This window comes from Elgaria multicarinata, chromosome 6 (genome assembly GCF_023053635.1).
Source record: "Elgaria multicarinata webbii isolate HBS135686 ecotype San Diego chromosome 6, rElgMul1.1.pri, whole genome shotgun sequence".
NCBI classification, from domain to species: Eukaryota; Metazoa; Chordata; class Lepidosauria; order Squamata; family Anguidae; genus Elgaria; species Elgaria multicarinata.
The window spans coordinates 89,605,094-89,620,806 of NC_086176.1; the positions used below are offsets into that span (position 1 = coordinate 89,605,094).

The 15,713-nt window shown below is 42.1% G+C and overlaps 1 protein-coding gene across 4 annotated transcripts in view; it reads right to left on the bottom strand.

Moving 5' to 3' along the window:
* The window catches only part of KIF2A (kinesin family member 2A), a 56,826-nt gene extending 42,240 nt beyond the window's left edge, over positions 1–14,586 (bottom strand). For 2 of the 4 annotated variants that reach the window (XM_063128028.1, XM_063128027.1), the window contains exon 1: positions 14,440–14,586. In XM_063128028.1, coding sequence (XP_062984098.1) covers positions 14,440–14,503 — 64 coding nt within the window. In that variant the 5' untranslated portion in view covers positions 14,504–14,586. The remainder of the gene's footprint in view (positions 1–14,439) is intronic. The other 2 variants (XM_063128029.1, XM_063128030.1) reach the window with 2 other exon arrangements.
* Between the last annotated feature and the right edge of the window lie 1,127 nt (positions 14,587–15,713).

The following is a 15,713-nucleotide window of genomic DNA, read 5'->3' on the forward strand; positions in this document are numbered from 1 at the left end:
AGAAATGTGAATTTGTGCAAAGCCCCAAGATTTTATAGCCATCATCCCCTTTCGAGTGATTGGAATTTTTGCTCCTTCATGAGTAGTCACACAGGGTTTTGTTGTTGGATCGGGTGCCTCCCAACTGCAAACATCCAGTGCTTTACAGGTGAAATAGTGCCACTGCTCAAGTGGGTGGACTACAGCAAGACAGGGGGCAAGTCAAATTACACAAATGGCTTAATAAGCTATTCACAGTAGCTTATTAGCCCGTTTGGGTGGCAGGAGATCACGGACTATTACAAAAATAAGCTACTATTCGTAGTTTATTAACCCATCATGGGCTATTGTGATGTCCGAATGTGGCCAATGTTATGGATTTAACATACACACGTACACCACATCTACAAAACCACACAATCCAGCAGCCCTTCATCCCCTGGCAGGTAGACAGGGACAGAACATGTTTCTTTTGCCCCCTCTGATTCTAGAGCAATAGCTAGTTGAAGCTGAGTGTTCTTTCTGTTGTGGTGGGGTGAGGGAGCAAGCACCCTACAGCTGCTCCTTCCTTAGTCTATGGATGGGGCCAGGGCGGGGGAAGGGTCTCCCCTTTGCCATTATGATCTTCTTGAAAGGCAGGGGCTTCAACCTCCCAGTGGCCCTAGATCCCCTGGCGGAGACCAGAGTGTGCTTCCCTTCACCCTGCAGTTCTAAGGGAACTGACATAAGCATTCCTTCAAAAATTTGTAGAATTTCCCAAAACTGCTTTTTGTATCTGCATTAGTTTGTTTGCAAATAATAATAATTACGAACACTACTATTCTTACACCACTGACAGTGCAATCCTCTGCACATCTACTCAGAAGCAGACCCCATTATTTTAGTGAGGTGTACTCCCAAGTAAGTGCATATAAAACTGTAGCTTGAATTGCATTTCTAATATTCCAAAATACTTTTTGATAGGACTCATAATTCCTCACCACTACCATCATTTGTTTCCTAAATGTAAGGAGAACGCTATCAATTTTAGTAACTCAAGTGACACTCTCTCAAGAAAACGTACTCCTATATACACGCTGAGACCTGGAATTAATCATATTCCATAGCGACATCAATGCTAGGGGCACCTGTATGCAAACAATGCAGATGCAAGACTCCCTAAACACCTAGATCATCTAACATGATCTCTAGCTTTGTTAACATAGGAACTGTCTAGTTTCTCTCTATTTCTTTTTTCCAAGGATCATGTGTGTTTCAACTAAGGACGATAGTTCCAAGTAATATCTGGATTTTATATTTTTAAAATTTGAAGACTAGCCATTGTTTCTTCATCCCAAGAGTCCTTAATGCTATCTGAAATCATCACATCACCTGCAGAGTCTAATTTGAATGTCTGCAACCTCCTCCCACATTCTGTTTGAAGACTGACTAAATGCAGATTCCCTGGCTTAAACATCAGTCACTTTCTGCCTGCTCCCTGGCCCTACTTTTTATTTTGTTTACAACCTAACCTGACAAAAATTTCTGGAGAACTCAAAAGCTGATACATTCTTTGGTGACCTCTGAATTGGCCTAATAAAGGTATTACCTGAATAAGTATTTTGGATTATTTTTTCCATATGGCCAACACAGCTATCTTTGCTTTTTGTGTCAACGGATAATACCACAGACATTCTGGTGATCCATGGTAATTGTTTGATCTGTATGTCGAGGAACCACATCTGGAGTTTTCTTTGTCATTTCCACAACTGCAACTCCCAGAGATGAGATGAACTGCTACTGAGTCTGAAAAACAGCTTGCCTTTTGGGAGATGCAGCTGTGAAACTACAAAGAAAGCTCTGGCTTTTGCCCTCTCACAAATCCACCCTTTGGATTATAGCCAATAAGGACAGCCGTGCAAACAAGCCCATGAAACTTATTTGCCACCTCCCTCACAGAAGTATGCTAATCATTTATGATAATATCAATGACCTAAAAGAATGAGGGTGGACGACACACAACTCTTTTCCAATTTACAAAAGCTTCCTTGACTGCTTGTTTGAAGGCAGTGCTTGCTCGCCACTAGCAGCTATGCAGGTGGCAATTTGCTAACCTATCCAAATGCATTGGGGTTCTTGGCTCAGGTTCAATGTTTTAAGTTTGAAATCTTTTTTCAAAAGATGGTGGGAGAAAGAGATGACAGGAGAAAACCAAAAGAGGAATGTTACTGAAGGAATGGTTTTGGAAGGGGGGGGGGAGGAATTATCAGAAAAACTAATCTTCTCACCTTGTGTGATACATATATGAATTCTGAACATCTAATTATCCAGTACAACCAGTTATCAGTTGACTTGACCAGGTGTAGCACTTTTAAGTGTCTCAGCACCTAATGAACATTGATATAATAAAATTATTTTGCTCATTTACAATGCAAACTGGCTAACAGTTTGCAAAGAGTGTCTACCTTTTTGTAGGATCTACCCTTGTCAAAGAAGATACCGTGAGAAATTTCTGTTACAGAACTACTAACAATATGAGTTGTACTTTAGGTACAAAAAGTGTTATTAATCTCTGTCCTCCCCCCCCCCCCTTTATTTCAGGTACTGACTGATCACACCCAACTTTCTTTAGATGGTACAATACATCAAGGCAACACCCAAAGCAGGCAATCAGCATTAATCTCCTATTTACAATGTAAGCAATTCCCTCTCTTGTTGGGTGTTTCCCCACTCTGGGGGGTTGTAAATTTATCTAGAAAAAGAGCTGAGGAAGCCAGGTTACTTTCCTTGTCTCTGTTCCTTTCTCTGCTTTGCTGTGCCTCTGTCAATAGTCTCCATTTGGATGAATATTTGAACAAAGTGTGTTTTTATGCAGCTTGTGCTCCTCTGCACGAATGTGGAACTAATTAATGCAGCTTCTTCAACTGCTCAGATAGAGTCTGATCAGAGACAAAGTTATCTCCTGCCAATAATACAATAACAGAATTTAGCACACCATGCTGAAATGGTGGGAAGCTACTCTTTCCAGATAGTGACCTACTTTGGGATAAATAAATAAAAAAAGACACTGGAGAGGACAGCAAAAGACGGGCGTCAAGGAGGTTGCAAGATAAATGCTTTCAGACACAACAACTGGCAATTTTATTCTAACTATTAAATATTATGTTCTTATTGCTTTAAATATTATAGCAGTTTTTATGTATTTTATTATTATAAGCTGCCTTGGGAGGGGTTTTGCCCTGAAAGACAGCCAAGAAATCTCTTAAATAAAATAAATTATTTCTGCCATGAGAGAAGCAAGACAGCCAATCCAAAACGATGCATTGAGTCCCATACCATGAGAGCCATAATGCTGTCTTCGCATACCTGGATCCAAGGGTAAAAATATGTTCTAAGGGCCAAAGCAAATGGATCTAAAAGAATACCAGTTTTGCTTCTAGGGCCAGACCTGATATCCTGGGGGGAAGGAGAGGTGAAGGGAGACGCAAACCAAAAGAGCATGTGCATGGTACATTTACATAATTTAGAGAGAGCTCAAAAAATAATTTGGTAGTAAGAGTAGGGGCATGTCTACACCAGCCATTAAATCCAGGCTGGTCCCTGGGGCAAGGCCATGGGCTTTCTGTGGGATATCAAGAACCGCGGAAAACCCGATGTTTTCCACAGTCCCGGGAGCATCCCTCTTCCTCCCCACAAGTAATGGGGCCTCTGAAAATGGGCACATAGCTGTACAGGGAAGCTCCATGCCCACGGGGGGTGGGGGAAGTTTGTGCGCAACTTACTGTTGCGGTGGAGCACAACTGCACTCCGTCTTCACTGAAGAGGGGGGGAAATGGCAGCCGTGACGTCCATCTTTCTTTCCGGGACGTTGCACGTCCATCAAGTCGCTGGGGGAGGATCACGGAAGCAGGTAAGTCCACAATCCTCCCCCCTCCTTCCCTCTATACCCTTAGGTGTAGATAACCCCCAGATTAAAGAAATCCAGAGAAAAATGTTATACATGTGGCAGTTCCCCTCCCAATATCAGAATTGCTTTTTGAGTTCAATATAGTTTTTAAAGATAGTTTTGGGTTTCTATGGGAATTCTGGAGAACGGAACAGATCAAGGCAGTAAAATCAAACTAAAAGAGGTGCTGTCTATCACCCTGGCTATAAATACTTCTTGACTAGAGGAATATAACAGAACTATGGTCCTAATCATGGTCTTGTTGCACACTAGATGGAGATACACATTCCCCACAGGAATCAGAACATTTCAGAATTGGTCTTCTAGGAATTAAAAACACCATCACCAAAATAAAAGTATTTGCTGTCCTGCCCCCAAAGATCTCACTGTAATTAGAGAAAACTATATATTCAAATACTCTGCTCACTTTTCCTGAGGCAGTATCCAATGCTACCCACACAATACCTGGACCCATAACCAGCACAGCAGGGAACTAGCAGTTCCTGAAGTACTCAAAAACAAAACAAAACCCTATTTCCAGAATGAGGTAGCAGAGCTTGCAGCAGGGCTCCAGACCTGTCCCATTCCAGAAACTAATGTTTCAGCTTGTTTCTGGGGTTGCTTTAGCTTCCTGTTGTGCTAGTGATGGGTCCTGCTGGAGCAACAGAATGGGCAGAGGCACAGCAGCAATATTGGATACTGCCCCTAAAATACAGTTTGACATCTTTATAACTCATGCTCTGCAAAATATATTCCATTATGCTTTTTATATGAGAAGTGAGATAAGGTCACACAAACCTTGTCAAGCATAAAACATTCAATTTCAAATATATAAATGTCAAATGACTCTCCTGAGACCAGTTGAAAAATGCCACCTATTTTGGACTACATGCCTGGATGTTTGTATTTAAAATACTGTTTATTTAATTGCAAGTAATTAGTTGGATGACAAATCTACTTGATATAAAAGACAGAAAATTCTCTCACAAATTCTTCAGGAGAAAAACATTAATCCACTTTTACTGATGTGACAGTGTTTCAGACACATAATTACTTCCATTCATTCTTCATTCATTTGGAACTTCATTCTGGTATTAAAACGTAATATACAAAACTTTAAATATTATACTACAATTAAACACAACAACAACAGAACTGATCATCATTGACTATCCTTTCTTCTCGCTTGCCCTTTATGTCTGGAACTGCTTCCCAGAACACCTGTGTAATGCAACCTCTCTTACTTCAAATCCCTCAAAGGCCACATTTTCTGTGAAGTCTTTGGTACAACCTTAGTCCCCATACCTATAACTAAGTCTAAATACATGTAACTGAAAGAAATGAATACTCTTCCTGTTTACCTCTACTACAATTTCCTTCCTCTTTCTTGGTGCAACCTTATGTGAAATTTTAGATTGTAAACTCTTTGAACCAGGGAGCCTTTCTCTTTTACTTGGTAGTATCATACATATTGAAATAAATAAACAAACAGAAGGATGTCTACCAACAATTCCAGGACAGGAAGAGCCCTGTCTCTATAAGAACAAGACAGATCTCAGATGTCAGATGAAATAAAGGATTGAAACATCTCCATAAAGTTCAGGTTCCCAATGAATAAATGCTCATCTTCTGTTGACTTAGCTGTGTTGTGTATTTTCCCCCTACTACAACCTAATAACAATAGTATCTACTACAGACTAGCAAAGAACCAAAAGTATTTTTCCTGGACTGATGTAACAGCAAAAGAAACCTGGCCATTGATATTGATGGCCATTCACTCATCCTTCAGATGATCTCCCTCTGCAGTTTCAACAGAATTAAAATACATAATAACACACAAAGGTTAATTCCTTCGAATCTGAACAGTCATCCTCCAATCTGACTATTCAATTACTGCAGGAGTTATCCAGGAAGGCAAATCCCTCAGTCTTGCAACTTCTATTGATAAACTATCATGATCTACTATATCAAAAGCCGCCAAGAGGCAAAGAAGAATTCATAGGAAAATATTCCCCGTCAACCTTTCTACTGGCCACTAAGTTTGTTACAAAGGCAGCTCTTTATTGGGGCTTTACTGTTTTTCAGATATCTGTGACGTATACTAGTTTTAACATGTATGGAATATAGATGCAAGCAGATATACAATTAAGTTTATTCCATTAGTAAACTTGATTATGCCTCAGCCTCCTAACCAACTATCCCTCCCAACCATCATAATATGGATACAATTGTGAATTCATTGATAAAGAACATTCAACGGCAAATGACCTCTACTTGTCAAATTGTTAAAATTTAGGACAATTCAAATGCCCTAAAGAAAAAAGTACATTACTGAGCAATTCTTGCTCTCACTCATCAGCATGGTAGCCTTAACTCAGCATTATCACATGCAGTAATAAAAAGAACTGTACAGCCAGTAACAATACATCTTTTATAGCTCAACGAACATGACATCTGTTGAAAAAAGTCATCCTCCCCACCTTGCAAGTGGCATATACTACTGAATGGAAAGGAGATGTTGCCAAGAAAGCCAATGTTCTATAATGGTTAGAGTGTCACATTATGGCTGGAGATACTAGAGTTTAAATCCCCATTGAGCCATGAACCTCAATGGGTCTTCATGAGTCAGCGGTTATTTCTCAACCTAACCTGCCTCACAATGTTGGGTTTTTTAGAGGAGAGGGATGAATGCATGCCACTCTGAGCTCTTTAGAGGCATCAGGTTGGACACTGTTGGAAATGGATGCAGAACGAGATGGACATTTGGTCTGATCCACCACAGCTTTTCTTAATTGTTTATTTTATACAACAAGGTATTTCAGCTCAAGTGAAATCAAAATGCAGATTTCAAACTATTTCTATCTATGAATATTGTCCTTACATTTCACCGAAGTTACAGGAGAATATATAATCACACACATACACTATCACACAGCTTTGTATAAGTTACATTGGTAAAAGGTAGACATGCTATCCATTATATTCAGAAATGCCTGAGTGTGAATCCTGAATATTTAGCAAGCCTATTTTTACCTGTACTCCAATAATGAGGTTTCAAATGACTGCTTTCATACACTCAGATGTTTTTATCTACAGAATGTTTCCTTACAGTTTATTCAATTATTCCTTCCTGCAATTTCACACCTGCACACCTTATTATTCTTGTCACACCTATGTGAACAGTTCTTTTCCATTCTTTCTATTGACCAGCTTCAAGCTTGGAATTTGTTTGAATATGGCATTTAAACCACACTAAGTACAATACACTGATTTTCCCTCTGATCAAATATTTCAGTTTTCAATACTTTAGGCTATTGGGGGGAAATCCAGATATTCATACAGGATGTAAAATAAACAATACATGCTTTTAAAGTTTTGTTTGCTAAATGTAAGTCAAATAAACATGCTAGATCAGGACTCTGTTATTTAAGGAGATTAAAATGTTTAGGAAACCTGTATCACTGCCTGCCCCAAGGATTAGATTTGCTCTACGTCATCTTCTCAAGAGGTCCCTGCCACACTTAGTTCAATGAGACTTATTCCTAAGAAGGTATAGGATTGCAGTCTATGACTGTTTTAATAAACATTTTTGCCATTGACACAGTCATGTTTCATTGATTTCAAAGATACAATCAAGACAGTTCTGGCAAGTTCACAGAACTGGGCAATTTTACAAAGTATAAAATAATAAATAAAGCTTAGCTTTCAACTCAAAGGAAGCAGACAAGAAAACGAGAGACATGGAAATGAAGAGGGTATAAATTCAACAAACAAAATAGATTCTGCTTACAAATATCAAGTACAATGCTCATTAGGGATTGAGAAGAATTTCATTTAGATCTCACTTTTAAGCAAACCCATCTATTTCATACTTTGTGGACTACACACTTATCCTTCAGACTGAACATTCGGCTGAAATTTCCAATGCAAGTGTCAGCTCAAAATTATGTACAAAAATGCATACATTATGGAAAGTTGTGTTTTGTACAAAAATATGATTTTTGTACATTTGCTGAAATTTTCAAACAGATGCAAAACTGGACAGATTGGACTTATGATTGAATATGCACAAACTACACGGACCAGATATACAAAGATTTGTCAGTTCCTACCATCCCTATCTTTTTATTGCACATTAACTTGCAGAGAAAAAAATTGACACATTTGAACAAAATGTTTTCAGCACAGTAATGTTTTATCTATGCACCCCCGCATTTCAATGAAATGAATGCAACTTAACTTGTCCCATTGATTTCAACAGCCCCTTCATGCATAAATTGTATGAAGGGGGCATCACACAATTATTGGGAGTGGTGCCACACTGCTGGCTCCACCCTCAGACATCCATGCATTGGTATATACTGTCTACATAGGAAAGGCTAGTTGTAAGTAGCAAACTGCACTGGCAGCAGCATGACCCCTGCCATCATGTGATGCTTCTCCCTCCATACAATTCAGATATGAAGGGAGCTTTAGTTAGACAAGACAGCCACAATTTATCCAACTCTGACAGTTGCATAGTTTTGTGTGAAAGCTTTGCTGTATCAATCTAAGGGTTATTCCACCCCGTGCAAAGCTGGATCCATTTGCTAGTGCAATGTGGCACACACACATACATACACACACACAAACACACAGAGCGAGAAAATAATAATCACCGTACACATTCTTTTTCAATGTCTTCCTACTCAGTGCACCGAACTACAAAATAGGATTATTCTAAAAAGGAAATAAATAAGTGAACATATTAGATTTTTGTTTTTCTACAAATGCAGTCCCTAGCACATGGGCAGATACTTTTTCTCATTTCACTAGCTACCTGGAGCAGCACAGCAATAGAAAACAATGTTGTGATGCAAATCAGGCACTAGCAGTTCCTATAGCTCTGGGTGACTGAGGTAACCTTGCCAGGAGATAAATAAATATCCTGACGTTTATGGCACAGTGGCATCTAGGCCATATTGTGTCATATATTAGTCTTGTTGGAAATACAAGAGAATTCTTTCAGCAGTAATTTATTACCAATAATCCAAAGTCTTCAAAAGATGAGAGCCACTCAAGAGAGCTCAGGAACCTGAATAAAACCTGTAGATTAACAAAGAAACCCAGAACTGAGGCTAACTGAGTATGCAAAAAGGCCTGCCACATACTTGGGAATCATGGATCTCTAGCAAGACACGTTTTACAAGTGAGGGGAACACTATAAGGTATACACATGGATGAGGCCTCCCTTCTCAATAGGTACTGATGGACAGGGACTCCATCCCTGATCCTTAACTGAGCAACTTGGGCCTTAGCTAGACCTAAGGTTTATCCCGGGATCGTCCCAGGGTCATCCCTGTGCATCTAAATGACACACAGGGGATCCCGGGAGCAGGCGGGGACGACCTCTGGACGATCCTGGGATAAGCTTAAGTCTAGCTAAGGCCTTACTTCCACCAGTTCTTAAGTGACTTATTTGACCACAATCAATGTACTGGTTCCTATTCAAGAAACTCATTGCTGGTTTATCATTGCTGGTCATTCAGTTTGGACTTAAAGATGGGGTAAAGTCATTTGAGGGTACTTTTGGATGTTTAAAAGGAAGGTGGGTTCCCATCTTGGCAGCTCAGTGAGCCAGCTCATTGCCCCCAATACTTAAGTACCCAGGTATCAAACAGAACTTGTCATGATTATTGAAAAGCTGAAGAAATCCCAAGGCTGGAGTAAGAGAAATACAGAAAACAATCCATATGTCATTTATGCCCATTGCACACTCCATCTATCAGAGCCAACTAGACATTGCAAACAGATGTGTGCCATATTTCTATGGCCCCCTTTTCAACAGGAAAAGCACTTCCAGATTGTTATCAGGACTGAAGAAGGGGGGGGCGGGAAGAGAGAAAATTAGACTTTAACCCTTTCCCTGCCCAACAGTTCTCCACTACAAAATCTTTCCAAGTGACTTCTCCCTGAGTTCCAAATGTGGGCAAAAGTACATGTACTGGAGAAGGAGGGAAAGCCACTTGTGGGCAATCTGAAGCAAGGAAACAGTAGGTCATGCCCCACTCCCATGATCTCAAGCAACCCTCTGGGTCAAGATTACACACATCTGCATGTAATGTATATTTTGACCTGTGTCTCCATTGTCTTAAGACCAGAACACTGGAAAGCACAGAAAGTGACTGCTGTGTTTCCCTGAGGTGCAATATGCTCTTTTGGAGGCTCTCAGGAGCTAAGGGGGTGACACCTGCTATCCACCCACGTGGGGAAAAAAAAAAGAACGGCAACTTATATTCCTGTAATTCTTGAATATTCTTCAGAGGCCCTCACAGAGTCTCTTCACCTTCTGATATTAGGTGAGTGGTGTCCTGCAGGTAGAAGGCTCATCTGGCACTAAACATGTTTTTGATAGGGCCTGTTCAGACAACATTCTAAGCCATGGTTAGGACGCTAACCCTTTTGCAGCAAATGGTTAGTGAGCATGTTTAAACTGTGGTTATGTAGCCACGATGGTTAGGAATACATGACATGCTAAGTCATGGTTCACAAAACACATGAAGTCATAATTTTTAGCTCAAAATGCTTAACCACTGTGGCTTAGCATGTCATCTGTCAAAATGATGAGGGGCAAAACACTACGTGAAATCAAAAAAAGGAAGAGATAGTCTCTGGTGTTAAAAAGTAGAAAAGTTTTAATCTCTTTGTACAGATGTCTCAAACATTTTAAAATGTATTGTCGTTACAAGACTTTTTGAATAAAAGCTCGACGTTTTGGATCTGCCGATCCGTCTTCAGGAGCTGATATAACAGAATAACAAGAACTACCAAAAAGTCCAAATGAAACAGTCAAAAGACTTCCTTGCATTTTTTTTGCCAGTTGTATCTGCAGCAAACGTTTCTCTGCAGATACAACAGGCAAAAACGTTTGCTGCAGATACAACAGGCAAAAAGAACGCAAGGAAGTCTTTTGACTGCTTCATTTGGACTTTTTGGTAGTTCATGTTATTCCGTTATATCAGCTCCTGAAGAAGGATCGGCAGATCCGAAACGTCGAGCTTTTATTCAAAAAGTCTTGTAACAATACATTTTTAAACGTTTGAGACATCTGTACAAAGAGATTAAAACTTTTCTACTTTTTAACACTAGAGACTATCTCTTCCTTTTTTGGTTAGCATGTTATCTGAACAGGGTCATACTAGGTAAATACCTTTTAATTTACATAGAGCTTCAAGCATGTCACTTAAGATGGGCTAATGGATGGGTTTTAAAGATTTAACTGACTGTAGCATTCTGATTTATTCTTTTGATGTGTTGTATTCATTCTGTAAACTGAAAAGTAGCATATAAATAGTTTAATATATAAATGCTGGCCAGTCTTCATTCTTGCCCACAGTGCTATATCATACAGTTACAAGGAAAAGCATATTTTCTTATGTAAAGGTTAATTTCAGCGCTTTTCAGATTTTACCCAATGTACCTCCTGTACGTACCCTCTATCTATATACCATTATTACAGCAACTAGCTCTCACAACACCTGTACCCTATACGTTCTGCACTCTTACAAGTTGGTTTTTATTTTAAGATATTTTATGTTCTGTGTTTTATTTGGAAGTTATAACAAGACTGTGAATGTTGTAAGTATATGCACTATATAGCTGTATTACACAAACATCTAATAAAAATGCCAAAGGGCTGAAAAGTTGCAAGTCACAGTTCCAACAGCAATGCAACTATAATTTCCTCTCTAACAGTTAAGCTAATCAACTCTCCTATATCACAAAAGTACAGTTTTATACTAAACCCACTGACATCAATGACAATCCACAGCAAATCATTCCACCAGGAAACACTAGATAAAAAAAAAGAAATGGATCAGAGCAGAGTCTGAATAGAAGTCTGTCCAGGAAGTCTCTTTGACCTGATTCACATGTAATGACAACCCAGAGTATGGGTTGAATATGGCTTGTCACTAAATCAGGGGTTGTTGTTATATACAAACCCTCCACTATGGTTTAATTCTGAGATGTTAACCATGAATAACTCAGAGTTCACAAGGCAACAAACCACAGTTCTCTTCCTGGTTGTTTGTGGTTAACAACCCTGAGTTAAACCATAGTGCAGGGTTGTCATGTAACAACAACCTATAGTGACGCTACTCAACCCATATTCTGGGTTGTCATTATGCATGAATCAGCCCAGTGATTATAGCAATTTTAAGTATCAGCTAGGAAAAAGAACCAGTTTTCACACACATAGTATCCCTACACTGTTTATACAACTGGTAAAAATATTACCCCATTGGGATTATAGATTTTGCTTGATTTTGAAGATTTTTATTATTATTCCAATTTATATTTTGTTATAGAATTGGAGGGAGGGAAAGAAACCTATTTGGCCAGAATCTAAGGAACCATTTAGTTATTTCTGTGAGCCAAAGCAGGTTTCAGACTTGTTTTCTTCCAACAGCAGCCATCCTATCAAACTACTTTTGAAACAGAGAACTTCAAAAGTAGTAGCAGGTGACTACCCACAAGTCACCCCCTCAAAATACAAATTAAAAAAATACTACATTTAAATCTTAGAACGAAGATCTTAAACTATTTTATATTTAATCTACATAATTTTATGATCTAGACCTTAAACTACTTAGGAATAGCAAGGAGCCTCTCCAAGTAGGAATTTGGTATTCAAGGACTCGCCTTCCTCCACCACTGGAGCTGGGAGTCAGAAGAACACAATGCAACAGTTCCAAGGCAGTAACTATTTCTACTTGGTCAGAAGACACCATTCTCCTGCCTGTTTGATTCTTCCACCTCTATCCTATGTGGCAGGGAGGAATACACACCCACCCCTTGGATCAGTTTGAAGCTGGAACAAGAGCCAAAATGTCTACCCCTGGTTAAACTACGCAACTGACCACTGAGTCAGTTGTGCAGTTCAACTGAGCCTCATCTCAATATTCAATTTCACTATAATACATGTACTTGCAGCTGTAATGCCACAATAAAAATAAGTCCTTAAACCACAATTACAAGAGCTGAAACGGAAAGCACAGTTAACAATACTATGTGCTTCTTCTTCCTTTTAGTATATCAGCATTAAATCCTTTGGCCACACCTGAACATCTGATATCCCCCTGCATTTCACGGAGTATTCAGCGCTACTGGAAGGATGGGTGGGTTTTCAGAAAGAATCCCAACCTCACCCCCACCCCCCATCACCAAAGCCAGCTACAAATAGCCAATGACATCTCCTTCATTATTACCCAGCAACAGAGATGGGCCCATTGATTCACTCCGTTTGCAACCTCCAATACACTGTATTCCCGCTATCCAAGGGTAATCACTCCAAAGCCTCACACGCCTACGAACTTCATCTGCATCTATAGAAAGCATCGCACATGCTGCTGCCAGGAAACACAGGGTAGAAACACTGAATCAACACAGGAACTTCATCCTTGCTGGAATAAAGGTGGTGGGTGGGGGGAGGGCGACACAAACATCCGGGCGCCAAAGGCGGGAGGGGGGGATTCTATTTAGTTTGACACTCACCATATCAAGATTTTGTTAAGTAACTAGGGATGGGCCAGAGCTAAGGTTTACTTGGGTGTCACTGCATTCGGCCATTTATTGTAAATGGGGATAACAACAATTTGTGTTCCAGAAAACATACTTATGTTGGAGAGGGAGCGCGAAATTTTCTTCATGCATTTGTTGAGGGAAGAAAGGGGAGGGGAAGCCTACTCTCCTCTTCCTTTTACAAGCGATGTAGCCAACCACTCTCCTCTCCACATCAGAGCTTCCTCCGTTCACCTTTCTTTGCCTCAGCTCCCAAACAGCGCTGTTATCTCACCATCCCCATCCTTTGCTCGAACTATGGACGTCTCACCCACCCCACACAAACCCGTCCCGCATTCCCACAGCTACTACTTCTGCCATGACCACAACACACACACACACGTTTCCATCAGCCCCAAGGAATCCCCCCACCCCGCCTCCGGCCTCCGAAGCCCGCGGGTCACGCCCTTCCCCTGTCACTCCCTCAACCCTAGAGGCAGCCACCCCTCGCCCCACGACTCCTTCTGCCTTCCCCACCACTCTCCTCACAGACCGACACACACACCCTTTCCATCCCTCCTCGCCCTCCCTTCCCCATAGCACTGCAGCAACCTCCCACCCTACTGCCGTCTCCAGCGGCGACGGTGCATGTCTGCCTCCCCGTGTCCCTCACCGCCTTCAAGCACCACCACAGGAGGCGACACAAAAAAAGCTCCTTAACGACAGCAGCCGACGCCACAGGCCCACCTCCAGCGCTCCCCCTGCCCCTGCCCCCGCCGCGCCAGCTCCACTTGTATCCTCCACGGGCCCCGCGCGCACAATGGGCCCCAGCAGCGCGGCCCCTCCCCCCTCTCAGAGCAGGAGGAAGAGGAAGGAAGAGAGCGGGAATGGTGAGGGTGGGAGGCGGCTGCCATCCCTCCCGCCGGCAGCCCTTCCCATCCTTCTGTCCATCTCTTCCCCTCCACCTCGCCACCCCTCCCCCCCCCCCGGCTCACCATCGCTGCGCTTGATCTCCACATAGATCCCTATCTGGATCTTGCCGAAGTTGGCCGTTGCCATCGCGTCATAGAGTGAAAAGGCGTGGAGGGGAGGGGGGGAGAAGAAGAGACTCTGTTCCGGGCGCAGCCGGCTGAAGGAGGAGAAGGAGAGGAGGGGGGGAGCCAAGAGCGGTGGCGGCGGCGGCGGCAGCAACGGCAGTTTCTACGGGGAAGGGGGAGGGGGAAAGGGAGGAGGAGAAAAAGGCGCCGGCCGGATACAACAGTCGCCGGGAGCCGCTGCGGCTGCGCACACAATGGAGGCGTCACGGCAGGACCGGCTGAAGGGGTGGGAGGAGCAGCAGCAGCAGCAGCAAAAGGAGCGGCCGCAGGAGCAGGCGGCGTGTCTCCAGAGTTTGGCGTGAGGCGACGTCGAGGCGGCCGCCGCCGCCACCACCACCTCCTGCTCCTCGTCCCCACAGGCGGGGTTTGCCACTTTGCGCCTCAGCTTCCAGGGTCCGTTAACGCTTCCCTCTCTGCTCCGTCTCCTCTGCCGCGCTTGGGCCGAAAGGTGGGCGACGCGCTCTCCGGGGCTCCACCACCCGCTTCCGTCTTTCCTCACAGGCTGCATGCTCAAGGTTATGCGTGCTGCATTATAATGTACACATTGGCAGAGTTCGGACGACACGCTAATCAACGGTTCTTTCCCATTCTGTTCCTATTAACACGCCCCCCACCCGCAGTTGATTAGCGTATCGTCCAAACTCAGCCACAGGCTGTCTTCGTCCTCCCCTCCGCCGAATGGCTGGCAGATTGGTTATATTACTGCTATTCCCATTTTACAGAAAAGGCAATGGAGGCTTCTCTGTGATAGAACTGTGATTTGTACGGAGGTTTGCCTCTAGCTCTCTGTCCACTGCACTCGCTCACTAAATATTACCTAATGTGAATTGGTTACTTCTCAATTTATTGTTACTATTGTTCTTTTCTCTATGAAGGTCAAGGTGGTCGATAGCTGAGGCTGATTATTATTTATTTAAAATACCTATATCCTACCTTTTGCCATAAAGGTCAAAGCGGCTGCTCCATTTATCTTCATAACAAGCCCTGTGAGGTATATTAGACTGGAAGAAGGTGACCGACTCAAGGGCTTTGTGGCCCTAGCTGGAACCCAAATCAAGGTTTTCTCAGTCCAAATCTACTAGCAGTTATATGACAATGGATCTCAACATCCTTTAACTACCTTGTGCATTCATAATTGACATTATTTATTTCAGCCATACCCAACAAATGTT